General features: G+C 37.0%; 2 protein-coding genes across 8 annotated transcripts in view; both read right to left on the reverse strand.

Moving 5' to 3' along the window:
- rab28 (RAB28, member RAS oncogene family) overlaps positions 1-4776 on the reverse strand; it is a 25989-nt gene extending 21213 nt beyond the window's left edge. For 5 of the 7 annotated variants that reach the window (XR_014629716.1, XR_014629717.1, XR_014629718.1 and 2 more), the window contains exon 1: positions 4415-4631. Coding sequence is in view for 3 of the 7 variants with exons in the window: in XM_084429381.1 (XP_084285507.1) it covers positions 4415-4489 (75 nt within the window). In the remaining 4 variants the exon portion in view is untranslated. Of the gene's footprint in view, positions 1-4414 lie in introns of all 7 variants that reach the window. The other 2 variants (XR_014629715.1, XM_084429382.1) reach the window with 2 other exon arrangements.
- A 6621-nt stretch (positions 4777-11397) lies between these two features.
- Positions 11398-13699, reverse strand: nkx3-2 (NK3 homeobox 2). The gene is made up of 2 exons (XM_084431205.1): positions 13242-13699; positions 11398-12242 (listed from the first exon to the last, which is right to left on the reverse strand). Exons 1-2 carry the CDS (start codon positions 13552-13554, stop codon positions 11833-11835), a joined length of 723 nt encoding a protein of 240 aa, XP_084287331.1. The 5' UTR covers positions 13555-13699; the 3' UTR covers positions 11398-11832.
- Between the last annotated feature and the right edge of the window lie 3968 nt (positions 13700-17667).

Below are 17667 nucleotides of genomic sequence, written 5' to 3' on the forward strand. Positions count from 1 at the left end.
AAACACATCAGATTCTTCAGCCACGTTTCATTTCAATTTCTTTATAAAGCACAATAAAAACAACTGCTGTTACAAAATAAATACCCATTAAATAAAATACAGACAAAGACACATGTAAACAACAGAAAGACAGAATTCATGAATTGTAAGCCAGATCAAATAAAAAAGATTTTAACTTAGATTAAAAAACAGATATTGTGGGAGCAGTTCTGAGTTGAACAGGTAAACTGTTCGATTTGATTTTGATTCGCAAGCTCTCAATTCCCGATTCGACTCGAATAGATTCTAGGGCTGGACGATAAAACGGTATCAGTATTTGTCGACGGTACACCATTGTCGGTAACGGTATAAAAAAAATTCGATATAGTGCGCAATATTTTCATTCTAATGCGCGCGCGCTGACGCGACCACCACAGCCTTGCCCAACATTAAAAGGCAAACGTAATGAAAGCGGAACGAAACTGCGCTGCTCATTTGTGCTTCACGGACCGGTTATCGGTTTGCACCAATTGATGTTTTAAAAGTCAAAAAGTCTCTCTCTCTCTCTCTCTCCTCCCTCTCTCCCTTTTTTTGCAATGTATTAGTGCATTGCAGCGCGAGCTGATCTCGATCGAGCGACACTGTTTCTACACAGCGCTACGAGATCCAGTGAAGAAAGCATTTGAGTTCGCCACAGAAATAATAACATCGCTGCGAGATCCAGTGAGAAACATTCACATTTCTCCATTATTAACGCATCAAACGGCGCTGACGGAGAACCCAGGAGAAACACTGTGCCATGAATGAACGTGTTATAGGCTTTAAGTCCACAGGTCAGCAACATTCACCGTGGATTTACTGTGGTAACACTCACTGTAACCGTGGAAGTTTGGCAGGAATAGTGAAATGCTCGTCACACATCTTTTTCCAGCACTTCAAAACTCAAATATTATCATATTTAAATGTTATTTTTAATGTGATGACCGAAACATTATTTGCTCATCCTTCAAATATTACCCCCATTTATAAAACTAAAAGTTTCAAGATGTAGGAAAACTCACACTTATTTAAAAAAAATATATATATAATTTTTTTTTTAAATCAAGGAAATTTCTCAGGCTTTTTTTATCTTTTTGCAGTATCAAAAACGTACCGAACCGTGAGTTTAGTGAACCGTTACACCCCGACTTACTACAGATGTTGACCTCACAGTTCACCTTGATTGTTCTACGTTTACACTTTTACATTGCGCACATTTTGTAACATTTAAGTTCAAGAGTTTCTTTAACACTTAATTTTGTATCTTAATATAAGACATAAAGAAGATATTTTTGTTTACATTTTATTTTTGATTAAAACTAATATAATTTGTTGTTTGCATTATTAATGTGGATAAATTAAATAAAAACCAGTGGTTTAAATTCAAACTTTTCTACTTGTCTTTAAAAAATATATATTATAAAAAATGTCAATAATTATCGCTACCGAACATTATGAAACATTATATCGTGATCATTTTTTTTTTTTTTTTAATAATTTTTAATTATAATTTTTTATAATTTTTTAAATAACAGTGAACATAAGTTTACAAGTGGTTAATTTAAAAAAAAAAATGAAGAGCCACAAATCTGTATATTAAACTCGTTTTATTTTAGGTACACTTGTGTACATTAACACAGAACCCAACTCTGGTCAGCATCAGGTTATTTTATGTTTAAGATAATACAAATGTTAAATCTCACAGCATTAGCTGTAACATGTAAGCCTATGAACAGTGGAGGAACACTAATACTGGCTTCTGGGAGATGGATAAATAAATATGGAAAAAAATTGATTTTGCCACAACCACATTTATAAAAACGCTTAATCGAAAACTCTTTTTGCCCAGCCCTAACGGACACCGGTTTGTGTTGGCGCTACGCTAGCGCTAGTCTGTGTTTCCCTCCATCTCTAAGTGACGTTTAAAGAACCCCATCATGAGTCAGAAGGGTTTGTACACGCACGGTTACCCAGAAGCCTTTGCTGCGGCCACGAGGACGCCACACAAACCAAACACACAAATCCAGGATAAAGACGTTCCTCCTGCGGTCTGAAACCCTGAAAGACGTTCCTAGCAGGAAAACTGGCCCTTACCGAGACGGCTTTCCAAACTCACCTCACGGCAAACGCTTCCGCGACACCGGACACACACATCTGGGAGACTTTTGAGGAATTCTTACATCTCAACATCGATTTTAGTGCTGATTTTGAGTTTATGCATGAATACACACTTCAACAAACATTACTCGTAGCTTCTGCCAGCCAATAATCACAATAAGTTTTGATACTTTTGATATGAAACAAAGTCTCAGCTTTCAGATTCAAACAATAAATGTTTAAAGTTTGACATCAACCAGAGCATCAACTATTCAGTCTTATTTTAGTGGCGTCTCGGGAAACACTGAGAAACACTGAGCTCTCTTTAATGTGGAGAGAGAGTGAAGTGAATAAAGGACCGGTCAGTGCAGCTAATGGTTTCTTTATTGATTTCTTGATACACGATGCTATCTGTGTTTCTAAAGGAGCAATCATCTTACAAACCAGCGATATCTCTGAGGTGTCGCTTCAGAAGAGCTCAAAACCTGACAATCAACAAGCGTAAGATGAGACATTACGACAGCAGATCCTCCTAACACTTTACAGTAAAGTTAACATGAACTAGTTAACAATCTACTTTTGTACTAAAATACTTTTAAAGCATTTCTAATTTTAATCTTTTTACTTTATTTCCTGACCTTTTTTAGACACATTGTCAGTAAATTAAAAAAACAAAAATTTTCACCGAAAAGCGCCTATAATAATAATGTAATAAATGCCTATTATGATTGTTACAAATAGACAGAATTTCACCTGGAAGTCCAAAACATCCAAGAATAACTTTCTCAAGGGAAAAACCCAAACTTCAGGAGGTCATGTTTGAGTTCACAGTAAAAAAACAGAAACACCACCAAACCTTTGCTGCCGTTTTTCTTCATTAATGGTAAATTCATGCATTCTCAGACAAAATGAATGTAAAATTGTGACTTTAAATGAGCTATACTGAAACTCCAAGTCCTCTTGTTTAAAGTATATATGGCACTTGATGCTGCGGCGAGACTGGGTTACAGACCCGAGACGTCTCAATGAAACTGCTGTTTTTATCCACTGCCAGTGTAGATGTGTCCGAAGAAGTTCAGGAAATAAAGTAAATAGATTAAAGTTAAAAATGCTGCCCGAGCAGCTCAATCCATTTACTAACAAACGCATGTGCATGTTCTTCTTTCCTTGTTGGGTAATAAAAGTGTGTCTAAATATCCCCAATAATACAAGCACACACAAATGTCATTTCTTTTTCTTCCAAATTATTATTAGGCTATTTTATTTTAATGGACTCCAATTTAATGGTTAAATTTAATCTTAGTAATCAAAAAAAATGTTTTTAAATGTTGAAATCATGAAACGTTTACAATTTGTTAAAAGTTAAACAAAAAAAAAAAAAACATTTTAGGGCCCTATGAATTAAATCAAACAAAAAATTCTTCAACTCCATTTCGGTTTCCCCAAAATTCTGTTTTCAATTTTTAATTGTCCATGTTAATCAATTGAATTCATAAAACTTTTTTTTTGGAGACACTTTTTATTTGAATTATGTATTAGTAAATGTTGGAATTAACCCTTAAAGAGCTAGAACATATTTCACTGAAAAGCACCTTTAATAATGTTGTAATAAAGGCTATAATTTGCTTAGGTATTGTTACATGTAGACAAAATGTCATGGCGCACACAAACATTAGTTTGTTAGTAAATGGCTTGAGCTTCTAAACCTGCTCACACTGATATATAATGACCAGCTTAACAGCTTAAAGTCAGTCTGTATCTCTCCACAGTGAATGATCATGTCAGCATCATTACAATCATCTTAAACACACAAGAGTGTGAATGTGCATCTAATACAGATTAACCAGCTAGATCAAAACAATCAAACTGCTGATAAAAATAGCATTACTGCTCATGTGCTACTAGTTATGAATGTATGACATCCCATCCAAACTGAGGCGGTTGTGTTACTCCTTCAATCATTCACTACAAAACAATGTTTGACCCGCATCAGTTTTGCAGTGAAAACAGCATCTGAACAGCAGATCCTGAAGTATTAGAGCCTGCAGATCATGTTCAACGTCTTCAAAACACAGCAGACACTCACGGTGTCACCAAAACACGTTACTATTATAGTAAAGTAACGTTACTACGTTACTATATATACGACACAAGTGTAATATCTCATCATAGTCGTTATAAACGTGATTAAATGTCGCCAGACGTCTGTGATGGTGTAGCTGTTGTGATGTAGACTGTGTGTGTGTTTCTTCTGCTGATATTTCATGATGCTTTGATTGATTTCGAGTGTATTTTGTACCTTTCCGGACGCTCCGTCTCCCAGAAGCACAATCTTCAGCTGCCGCTCCTGAATCTCCTCCTCGGAGTCCGACATCACTCAACACTTCTTCAGCACAAACACACACACACACACACACGATAACAACACGATAATAATCAGAGACGGAGATTTAAGCGCAGCGGTTAATCTGATCACGGTGAAGCCGCCGCCATCTTCCCTCAGCGCGAACCAACACACACGATCCTCTCACACTGCACTGACAGAGCCGCTTTACACACGACAGAGGAGTGTGTGTGCGGGCAACTTCTGATCATTACCCAGTTAAACTCACCAGTTATCAGTTATCAGTTTAATGCGAGTGGAATGTACAGTGTTTTACTGTGTTTATGTGGACTGGCGCTCACCCGCCGCTACCGGAATGGACTCGTCCTTCATGACGCTTCCCTGTTGCCATGGAGAGAGAGCGAGCGAGAGAGCGCGCGCCCGAGAAAGATGCTAAAAAATATATATATTTTTTATTTTAATGTATATTATTTTAAAATTAAAATATTAAACTGCAGTTGTAAAGCTGAACTGAATTTTCCACAGCGAAATATCTGAGACAGATGCAGAAGAATGGATTTATATATTATAAACGCATTGAATAAAACTCTAAAATACTTTCTGTGAATGTTTTCGGTAGCTCTGCTTTTGTTTATGCAGATCTGAAGCTTTAAATCTGAGAATGTTGGAGCTTTTCAGTCATAACGAAAACTAAGAAGCAAGAGTTGAGACGTAAATCTTCTGAAAACTAAAGCTTCTTTATTGATCGATGGTTTCATGAAGAACCTTATAAACACCTATGGAACCACTAAAGCTTCTTTAAGGCTTCTTTAGATTATTAAAATGTTCTTCACACTGAGAAAGAGTGGTTCTTTAGGATCTGAGAGGTTGTTTGGGAGCCAGAAATTATGTTCTATGGAATCACAGTGAAAATATATAATATTTTTATAATATAATTATAATCCAGACTAGAGTAGATAGAAGAGGTTCCGTCATGAGATCGATTTATAGGTTTAGTTTAAATTATTTTATTTTTTTACATTGATTCAGTTTTATGAATTAAACAGCTCAGAAACATAAACACAAATAAATTAAATAACCAGTTAACATGAAAGTATGATGTGAGTCGAGAACCCCAGAGTTTGCTGAACATTCACTTCTAAAAAAGATCCATCATTTCTTCTCACTAGAACTTTAATAAAGAAGCTTTAGTGGAATGGAAAGTTTCTCTGGATGTGAAAGTTCTTCCACCAATGTCAGTAAAGAACCTTTATTTTAAGAATTAAAAAAAAAAAAAAAATTCTATTATAAAATGCAAAAACATCTCTGTCTGGGTGAGCTTAGGTTAGTCTATATTCCTAAACAGATTTATTATTAAAAAAATAGACGTGGATGGTATAAAAGAAAGAAAGACTAACAGCTTTTGTGCATCTGCTGTGTTCTTGGCCTCAGTAAAACACTGCTGTGTCATATGAAGAACACACACACACACACACACACACATACACACACTCACTCTCTCTCTCTCTCTCTCACACTCTCTTTCACACACACACACACACACACACACACACACACACACACACACACACACACACACACACACACACACACACACACACATGTCTGGTTCACTATCTTTGTGGGGACTCTCCATAGACGTAATGGTTTTTATACCGTACAAACTGTATATTCTGTCCCCCTACCCCTAAACCTACCCATCACACACACACACACTAACCCTACCCCTAACCCTACCCATCACAGGAAACATTCTGCATTTTTACTTTCTCAAAACAACTCATCCTGTGTGATTTATAAGCCTTTTGAAAAGTAGGTGATCTCAGGTTTTACTATTCTTATGGGGACATTTGGTCCCCACAATGTAATATAAACAAGGGCACTCTCTCTCTCTCTCTCTCTCTCACACACACACACACACACACACACACACACACACACACACACACACACACACTCTCTCTCTCTCTCTCTCTCTCTCTCACACACACACACACACACACACACACACACACTCACTCTCTCTCTCTCTCTCTCTCTCTCTCTCTCACACACACACACACACACACACACACACACACACACACTCACTCACTCTCTCTCTCTCTCTCTCTCTCTCTCTCTCTCACACACACACACACACACACACACACACACACACACACACACACACACACATCCTCCTTTCAGAAACCAAATCTATATTGTGAGGAAATAACATTAATAACTGTTAAGAGATGAAACGCCTAATTTAGTTCATATAAATCTGATTTAACTGTGATCAGTCAAGCAGAATGTATTGCTATAATCTCTGCTATAAACCAGCAGTTTGTTAAAGTGAAACATAAACGCTGATGTTCCACACATTAGTTTTTTAGAATCTTTAGCCTGAAGATCCTCCACCGCAGAGATCAGATATCATCAATTTATCATCAGATATCAGCAGTTTATATTTCATCACACGAGTGTGAATTAGGCTCAACCCGTGACCTGATATCAGCACACACACACTCACACACACATCAGTCTCGAAGCACGGGTCAATCTCTCCTCAGATCTCGAGCTTTATATCAGATCATCATAACCAGCAGAATCATAACCAGCAGAATCAGAACCAGCAGAATCAGAACCAGCAGAATCATAACCAGCAGAATGCGTCCAGAACAGCGGCAGGAATAGAGCTGCTGCTAAAAGAGGATTCTGGGAGTTTTCGTAAAGTCACGGAGAGGTTTGACCTGACGGGGCTCCCGGGATCTCAGACTCACAGAAATCATAAATCACCAGACAGACTCTGAAGAGACTCTGAGATCACGAGCCACGACTGAAGGATCGGAACAATCCGCACAGATCCGAGAGTGAACGAGTCTCGACGGAGCTGCGCTTGCTTTCAGTTTATTATGTGTGTGTCTATAGGCTATATACAATGTTCTAAGAATTGTATAATTATATTTAGTTTATTATATATATATATATATATATATATATATATATATATATATATATATATATATATATACACACACACATACACACACACACACACACACACACACACACACACACACACACACACACACACACACATATATATATATATATTGCAATAGAATTATACAATTCTTAGAACATTGCCAACTATATATTTTATAGAATTATATTTTTACAATAAATATGGGACCAACAACAGATTAAGCGTCAACCAAATAAGCTCAACTGCAAACCCGCAGCAAGAAGCTTTACATCGCGTTTATAAGCACATATGCCGTGTTGAGCATTATTCACCCGTTATTGTTATTCTTATCATTTTTATTACACATATAAAAACATAACAGAGAGAGAGAGAGAACTGGAGAATTGCATTAGCATAATTATTTTTATATATTATTTTAAATTATTATTAGGCATTTGAATTAGTCTACATGAAGTTTGGACAATAGATAGATAGATAGATAGATAGATAGATAGATAGATAGATAGATAGATAGATAGATAGATAGATAGATAGATAGATAGATAGATAGATAGATAGAGTTGCACGGTGACTTCTCTACTCATCTGATCTGAAATTATATTTAAAAGCAAGGAAAACTGAAAACTATCTTTCCGTTTAGTTTTCTGACACTTATCCCATTTATTGCAGAAAACATCTCAAACAGTCAAGCGGGAGTGTAATTGGACATGATAATTACACGTGATGCTGTGACATGTTAACTGCGCGAGGCGTGAGGTTAAACACGCGCAAGCACCTGTTAAGCATTTCCACGCGCGAAACATCTGCTTCACATCATCATATCACACACACACACACACACACACACACACACACACACACACACACACAATCCAGCAGCGAGTGTTTCACGGCCACTTTATCTGTTCTGATGCTCGAGCAGGTACACAGAGATTCACGATGGACGCCATGAAAGAACGCGCGGGAAAAAAAAAAAACCCGCGAAGCAAAAGCACATGTGCAGACTTAAAGAGAAAATATAATTCAATTAGGAGATAAATGAACGTCTCGCAGGTGGACGATTCTGACCCGAGAGACTGTAGTGTCCGAAATGCCAATTTTCTTTCATTAAACATGAAACTTGATCTAGAACAACAACTGGCTCATGTCTCTGCGCGGGAAAATGATTGCCCCGATTACGCGCCATTATGTGTGACAGGCGCGCTCTATTAGCGTGTATAAAGAAATTGTCCTTGACGTCCAAAATTTGACCAAAAATACACTGGCATTCACGAGATAGTAAAAAAGTACTTATGTACCGGGAAATTGCGAGGCAAATCCTGTCAAAACATAGACTAGGAGCGGCTCGCGCCAACATGACAAACACTGAACAAACACGTCACACAACTGAGCAATTCATTACACGACAATCACACAAAACGTCAAAACTCTTTAAAATAAGTTTCAATTCGAATTTAGGCTACATTATGACGTCACAGAAAGGGTTCACAAAGAGATTTTTATTTTCTAATTCTTTATCACCTGATCCGTGTAGTCTATAGATACTAAAACATGCAAACGAATAAAACGATATAAAACATCAAGAATGGTATTAACCTCAAAGGAAACAGACAAGAAGGATCTTTACTGAACCGAATAATCGCTGAACCTTTATGTTGTGTGTGTGTGTGTGTGTGTGTGTGCGTGCGTGCGATCAATTCAATGCCTTGCCAATAGCATTTTGAGTGGCAAAATGAAGCTCATCTGCGAATGATTTCCAGATCAGCCCGTTTGTGTTTGAGACTAAAGCTTAAGGCCCTGCTCTCTCTCTCTCTCTCTCTCTCTCTCTCTCTCTCTCTCTATTTTTTCTTGGTCATTACACACATTTTCCCGGAAAGACTCGCTGCATTTATGCCGAAGAATGTAGTGAAGGCTCGTGCTCTTCTTTGGACGCATCACTCTCAGCACAATAATAATACAATTTAAATGTTTTATATATAATCAATAAGTTATAACATGTGTTTTTAAATTGCTTTAACTCACCCAAATAAGTTAAGCAATTTTTTAAAACTTTTTTATAATTTATTCAAGATTCAACTTAACTTAGTTTAATGTAATTTAAGTTTAAATGACTCAAACATCCAAGTTGATCCAAGCAGCAAATTTTTTTTTTTTTTTTTTTTTTTACAGTGCGCTCTCTGAGAATTTACTTCAAAATATGGACCATCAATTCAAAGTCTTCCAATGCACTGGCACATGTTAACCCGAAACAGATAGGCCTACACCCATAGGGAAAACTCATGCTGAGAAATGGCATTGTAGGCCTACTCTTCTTGATATTAACCTTTTATTGGCATCAGTGGATTCAAACCCAGCAGCAGCATGGCATTAATGTGGCGATTGTTGTCAACTATCCATCCAATTTCCCAGCATACATTATAAGTCTGTCATTTAAATCCAAGAACTTTCCACCTGAAAACTGCCAACAAAGTAAATGGGATGAATCATTTTTAAAGCGATATAATGCGCTCACTCAGGCCTTGTGTGACTCATATAGCGGAATAATAATTTCTTGCATGTATTTTAAATATTTTAGCCCTTCTACAAACGGTGAATTTCTAATATTTAATCCGTTCATTTGATGGTTTCGGTGTCTCTGGAGCTCAAACACTGTATAGGACTGAAGACTGACTTCAAAAACACAGAAGATCAACAGCGGGAAATCTGATGTTTCGCAATCATAATCACTTTACTCACTGTGTCTTTGCACATAAAATGCTCTTCATACCTGAATCCTCGATCATCAGAACAGATGCGGTTTATCAGATGAGTTTCCCTTCATCATCTTCATCTTCTCCACCTGCTCCTCAACGAGCGAAACCCCGAGAGTCAGTGATGCAGTCACAGTCTTTTGTGTCTTTTTTCATTTTCAACTTAAATGCAATAAAACACTATCATCATCAGCCTACTTCAGAGGCTTTTTACCTATCAAGTTATTATAAAAAATCCATGTACTTTTGTCAATTGCATATGTCTGCACAGAAAGATCCTTCTAAACACTCAATTTCGGAAATAAAAATTCGCTATACCAGATTAACCACAATAGATCAAGCGATATGCAGTTTTATTGAAATGTAATTCACGTACACTTTATTTTAAGGTGTCCGTGTTACAGTGTATTGACGCATTTACTGTGTAATAATAATAATAATAATAAAATGCATGTAGCCTACTTATAGGGTTAGGATTAAATGTAATTATGGATCATTTATAGTTATTATTACAGTAACTGCATGTAACATGCGTAACAAGGACACTGAAATAAAGTTTTACAAAATACTTAATATATAATCCCCAAAATACTTAACTAAATTATCTCTGTAATAACATGAGTTCAGAGAGTCTCGCGAGGCCTTGTTCGGATCGCACGCGCATAAATCAAAGTGTTTGAAACGCGAGACAAAACAACATTAAATCATAGCCTACTACATTTATTATTATCATTGAATACAGCGGTGATGGTTTTATTGTTGTTATTATTGTTTACACTGCTTTAGTTATAATCTTAACGCTTTATTTTTGTTAAAAAATGTAAACGGCTGGGTTCGTCCAGTTTTGACCCAAACAACCCAGCATTTTAGAGTGCAATAGACTATAAATACAGGCCTAAGCGAGGTTGTAGAGATAAACTATTATGGTGATCTGAAACATCTTTAACACATAATTTAGCGTCCTATAAAATAAGGCAAAAACACATAAAACCCTCGAACGCTGAACTATCCGGTTTTCCCTTAAAAACCCTCGAAATGTGGATTTATCCGTTTTGCGTGAAATGATGACTTGTCTTTGCTGTTTTTTTTTTTTTTGTCTAATAACATATTTTAATAAGTCCAGTGGGCTCATGTCACGGCTTATTAATTTCACGCTTTTTTCTTTGAGGATACACAGAAATGACATCTCACAAAATGTGAGAAACACGAATGAAATTATGCTTCATATACGCTTTAATGCTTTTCTTTAAACAAAAACACGTTACACTAATATGAAAACAGATACATCCATATGAAAAAATCCACGGCTCGCTTATTAAGAAGACCAACAGATCAATATTTATCTCTGATTTAATTATTTTTTGTTGAGGATTGTTGAGGGGAAAGTGCCAGTCTTACCGTTACCTTAAAACCGCACGTGCGGTCGCGACATCAAGTGCTGTTTATTTCCAACCAAGAAGAAAGAACATTTTGCTAAAAAAAAAAAAAAAAAAAACATATTCTGAAATAAAATCCTAAGTGTTTTTATAGGAGCAAAACTGATATCAGTCCTTGGAAGAAGAGGAAGAATAAAAAGGCTGTTTCAGCAGTTCTGTGAATAAATCTCCCGGTCAGTTAACGACTGTCTTTGGTAGAATAAATACGTGAGTGCGTCACTGGTTCCCCGAGCTCAGGCCCCACGCGGGAAGACAGTACGTGTACGGGTAATAGTAGGACGCGAGGAGTGGCGGTCGCAGGAGTTCTCCGGGGCTGTACTGTCTCCGGTCGTCCCGGACCAGCACTTTCACGGCCACTTTCTTCGCCGCGGGCGCCGACGCCAGCAGATCCGCGGCCATCTGACGCCGCTTGGTCTTGTAGCGTCGGTTCTGGAACCAGATCTTGACCTGCGTCTCGGTGAGCTTGAGGGAGGCCGCGAGGTCCGCGCGCTCCGGCCCGGAGAGATAGCGCTGGTGATTGAAGCGCCGCTCGAGCTCGAACACCTGCGCGTGAGAGAACGCGGCGCGAGAACGCTTCTTCCGCTGCTTGGGCTGATCGACGCTCTTCTCCTCCGTCCCGTTACAGTCTGGAGAACAACAAACACACACGACTTCAGTTTGGACATAGTCAAGATGGACGAGACAAACTTTGAAGTTGCCTAGCCAGAAAGTTTGAAGTAGTTTTAAAAGCTTGAAGGTTTTCAGTTTGTAATAGTTTTAAGTGTTAGTTTAGTAGTTTTAAAAGCTAGTTAGCTAGCTAGATAAGATAGATGGATACAGAAACAGTACACAGTATGGCAGTTTAAATGAGTCTTATGAGCCTCTCCAACTGTCAAAATTTGATTTTTTTATTTTATTTATTTTTTACCGTTGGAGTTCGAACAGTCTTGGCTCATTTGAACATTCAGTTTTAAAAGCTTGAAGTTTTAAGTTTTTATGTTTGTAATAGTTTTAAGTTTTAGTTTAGTAGTTTTAAAAGGTAGCTAACTTAGTTAGATAAGTAGATAGATAGAGAGATAGAGAGATAGATAAACAAATGAGAATGGCAGTTTAAATTTTAAATCTTACGAATCTCTTCAACTGTCAATATTTGAATTTTTGACCGTTGGAGTTTGAACAGTCTTGGCTCATTTGAACATTCAGTAAATGTAAGTCTAAAGGATTTTTCCTAGTTTTAAAAGCCATTTTTAAGGAAAATCACCAGTCGGATCAGTTAGAAAATAAAGCACACTGTAAGTCAGAACAGAGTGAATGTCTAGTCTGAGTTTGGTGGATGTAGTATGAAAAGTCTATAAGTAACAGCTTTGAGAAACTATAGTCTAAGAAGAACAACAATAAGCTTAAATAGTATCGTTAGATATTTTTCAAGCCAACTTAAAGAAGAACCATTTTTGCTTCCACAATTGAACCAAATTCTTAAAAGAACTAATTTTTCTTAGTGTAACGAACATATTTATAACTTTTTTTCCACTGTAAAGAACCTGTAGTGGTTTCATGTGTGATCGATCCCAGTGGAGAAGTTTAAAGAGTGAACAGAGATGAATCAGTGTTCCCGCTGGAGCTCAGAGGAACGGTTCTTCACTCACCGGACACGCAGTCGCTCAGGCCTTTGCCGTGTTTTAACTCCTGATCGGTTTCCTCCGCTAAATCTGCGTCTTTCTCAGGCTTTGCGTCGCTTTGCGCTTTGGTGTCGTTGTCCTCGCTCAGCCCGGAGTCCGAGTCGTAGTTCTTACTCTCTCTCTCATCGCTCCGATCCGCTCCGTCCATCTCTTCGAAGATTTTCCAGCACTCGCTTTTCGAGAAACACACATCCAGATCGTTGAGATGCCGAGACTCCTCTTTTCTGTTCAGAATGGCTTGAATGGAGAACGGCATCAGAGAGTTGCTGCGAACAGCCATTTTAAGCAGGAAAAGTCACTGTGGATCAGTAGCTCCGGGGTTACGCGCTCCAGATTGAGCCCCGTGGCGGCAGTTCGGTCGCATCGCGTGAAGGGAGTGTGTGTTCGCCACTGCGAGTGTGTGAGTGTGAACACACAGCGCTACTATCCACTTCACCTGCGGATCAAACTGACCCTCAGCTCACGCCCATTGGCCAGTCTGGCAGCTGTAACGCGTTCTGATTGGCTGTGAGGAACTCGCGCATATTTACAGCGCATTAACCCTTAAACACCCGAGGAGAGAATGAAAAGATATCAATGACCCTTTAAAATCACACTGACAACTAAAATACGAGCTGCGGATGAAAAAAGTAGGTCTAACAAAACGCGGACTGAACGCACACAATTATCATCTAAACACGCGCTTGAACGTTTTTACGGAGCAAAAAACCATGGCAGCTCAATAATAATCGTTTTTTGTAATAAACTCGTTAATATTCTCAGGTCACTGGAGTTTCATCATGTATTAAGCTGTAAGTAACTTCTACTTTCTGTTCGCATTTCATTAATTTATTTATGACTAAAGGCGCTCGTGTTTGTGCGCTTCGTTTATTTAAGGTATGGAAATTAATTATTTGTTTTATCTTTATTTCCTATCGTTTCATTCATTAAAACACTCCGCATATTATGTATGTAGCCTATATATTCCACAAAAATAAACTAATTCAAAATTAGAATGAAATATCTCGTCAGACTTCTCCTCTTATCCGCTCATATTTGACCATGTTTTTTGGCAAAATGAACGAGGCCTAAAAACGGCTATAGATATTAATATTAATTTAATGGATATGCGTGTCACACAGATACTTTTCAATTTAACATCAACATCACCTGTAATTCTAATAATAATAGCCTAATAATAAACCGAACAGCAATAAATAAATAATTTCTTCTTATTTTATTTTCTCTTGATTCATATTTTTGAAGCCGCAGTTTTAGCAGAATTTCCTCGAATGTATCGCATAAATAAGTGTCGCTTTAAATCATTCTAAATGATATTTTCTTGTTGTGATATCGTGTCTCTGACATAATATATGATATTGTGAACGTTCGCGACAATAAATAAAATTAACCAAACTACTGTTACTGTCTCATTTCAGTAGCTAAATAAAGAATAGCTGAAATTAATACATTTAATAAGCCAATTTATTGAGCGCTGACGGGAAATGATTATAAAAACTTTAATTGAATGTTAAATGATGCCGATTAATAAATCATGTTACTGGACTTTGAGCGTCACACTGGATTTTCATAGAGTTGTGAAGTTCAACTCGATTTTAATGAAACCTAACAACAAAATATAAATGTGTATTAATCTCCTCCTTCCGGCGATCATATTTGAAGACGTTTTTCTTCAATTTCGTCTAATCGAGAATTTTTCTGGCGTGTTTTTACCAAAATATATCCTAGAGTCCACTGCATTATTTCACTAAATATGTAATCAACACAAATTACAGAATTACGTCTTACTTTTAACAGCCTATAATACGATTAAATAATATAATACGCATATTTTACAACTTCAGTGAATCCATTAATTCAGCATCTGACACTGATGCCAATAAAGAACATTTACACGCACACACATTAATAATAGAAATTGTATTTCCCCTCGCATAAATGTTTTTAGTTCCGATTACATGAGGTTTATTAATGATTTTAAATACTTAGATTTTATATCAGTAAGGTAAGCGCGCGCGCGTCTCTCTCTCCATCTAGCGGCCACGCGCATCACTCACGCGCGTTCCTGTGTGTCTGATAAAAGTGACATGAATATCTATTTGTGTATTCAAAAAAGGTAATATCTGTGACTATGCAGATGCGCGCGATCGAGGGATCACCGTGGGCGTGCACGCGTTCGGGAACTTGTCAAGCTCGTGAAGTGTAGATTGCGCGTGCATGCAGAGGGATAATGAAAAAATGAACGCGCCAGGCGCAATAAACGTCAAAACAACAACTCGTTCCCGCTGCTTATAATTGTGTGTTGAGTCTGAATGTGTGTGTGTGTGTGTGTGTGTGTGAGAGAGAGATGTAACAGACTCTGACAGGACAGACTTCATGGAAAGGATGGCGTGACACGGATGACAGCAGCTCGTGCCACTGAAGACTTTCTTTCTGTTGTAATTTCTGGAATATGAAACTCATGTAAAAGCCCATCGAGTTCAGATGCGCGTGACCGAGAGAGAGAGACTGGAGTAAAACACTGAAGCATCAGGTCACGCGCACAGGTAAACACTCACCTGTCCTCTCTGAACTGCTTCAACACATCTCTGTGTGTGTGTGTGTGTGTGTGTGTGTTATTAACCCAAGGCTTTTCATGATCACCTCATCATTTAAAAGGCGGCTATTTCATTTTCATGTATTAAAGACCCAATAAATACCGTGAAAATGGATATTATAAATGTGTTGTGTAAAATCGTTAGTATTTCTATTACATGACATCATTATATGTATTGTTTTCATTTATACTTATCAAATTATTGTAAATCAAACGTTTTAATATTTTTTCTATTTAAATCAAATTTTAAATTAATATCATAATTTAAATAATTAAAAAAAATGTATTTTAAATGGTTTTACTTATGTAGCCTACTTGTCAAATTTTATTTGAATCAAATGTGTTACTCAATTTGTTCTAATATATTAAATAAATATTATAAATAAAAATTATCTAAACAAATGTATTTAATTTTTTTTGTATTTTTCAAATTTATTTAATTAAATCCTATTTTTCTTAATTTATTTTTACATTTCTACACTGCTTTTCGTATTTATATAAATATACATTTAAATATAGGCCTAGTTTTAGTTAGTTTTATAAAACCTCTTTATTTTGTTTGTGTAAATCAAATAATTTATTTTAAATATTTAAGTAGCCTATTTATTTTTATTGAAATCAAATCAAATTAATTTAAATCAAAGACGTTTATTATGTATTTATTTTATTCAAGATATTTGTTTTAATCTAATGTATTAAACATTTATTTTTAGTTATTAGTTATTTTCACATTGTTTACTCTGCTTTTCTCTAATGTTTTCTAATGTTTAAGTGCTGTGTTTATCTGTTGTGTATTTCAACTTTAGCATGTAAATAAAGGCCTATAGATCGAATGGAGTCACGTGAGTCTTTCAGCCAATCACACGCGCTTCTCTTTGAATGTGGCGCCGCCGTGTGGAAAAACACAGATATGACAACCAACAGAAAAACCGCTTAGCTCGATTTTAAATGAGAATGTTTTATGTGTTCTGCGCCCCCTGCAGGACGAGTTATCACAGTGCACGTGTGTTCTGCGCCCCCTGCAGGACGAGTTATCACAGTGCACGTGTGTTCTGCGCCCCCTGCTGGACGAGTTATCACAGTGCACGTGTGTGATGTTTAATGTGTGTGTTGTGTTGTTCTAGTATTTAGTGTTTTACTGGCAGCAGGATAATATTGTAAAGGGATTTTTAATCTCTTCATCACCTGTCAAACTTAAAGTTTAAATTCTAATGACTACAGACTAACACCAACTTCAAATGCAAAGTTAATTATACAGTATTACGTTTTATTTTATGAAAAATGTATCAAAATGAAGCAAGAATCGAAGTCTTATTTCTTGTGTTCCTATTGAATTAAGATTATTTTTCTCATTTCTGTTGACAGATATTTGTTAGTGTAAATTCAGATTTAACCTCCGACTGGAAGAAACGAGCTTGTCTCTCTCTCACTCACTCACACACACTCACACACACACACACACACACACACACACACACACACACACACACACACACACACACACACACACACACACACACACACACACACACACACACACACACACACACACACACACACACACACACAGCTGTTTCCTGCAGCACCAGATTAAAGTGTCCAATAATAAATCAGAGACAGAATAAACTTAGTTTCACCACAGAAATAAATGCCTTTCTCGTCTGTTCTCTCTCTCTCTCTCTCTCTCTCACACACACACACACACACACACACACACACACACACACACACACACACACACACAGTTTCGTCTGGTCTCGGTCTGTTCAGGTTCCTCTGAACCTCAGACCAGAATAA

Source organism: Rutilus rutilus (assembly GCF_951802725.1).
Source record: "Rutilus rutilus genome assembly, chromosome: 14".
NCBI lineage: Eukaryota > Metazoa > Chordata > Actinopteri > Cypriniformes > Leuciscidae > Rutilus > Rutilus rutilus.

What these genes read in the sequence shown, in the direction of transcription:
- nkx3-2 (XM_084431205.1), bottom strand. Translation starts at nt 13,554, where the DNA reads ATGGCTGTTCGCAGCAACTCTCTGATGCCGTTCTCCATTCAAGCCATT. An exon ending in CCTGAGCGACTGCGTGTCCG is followed by an intron (nt 12,243 to 13,241) that starts GTGAGTGAAGAA and finishes GTTGTTCTCCAG; the next exon opens with ACTGTAACGGGACGGAGGAG.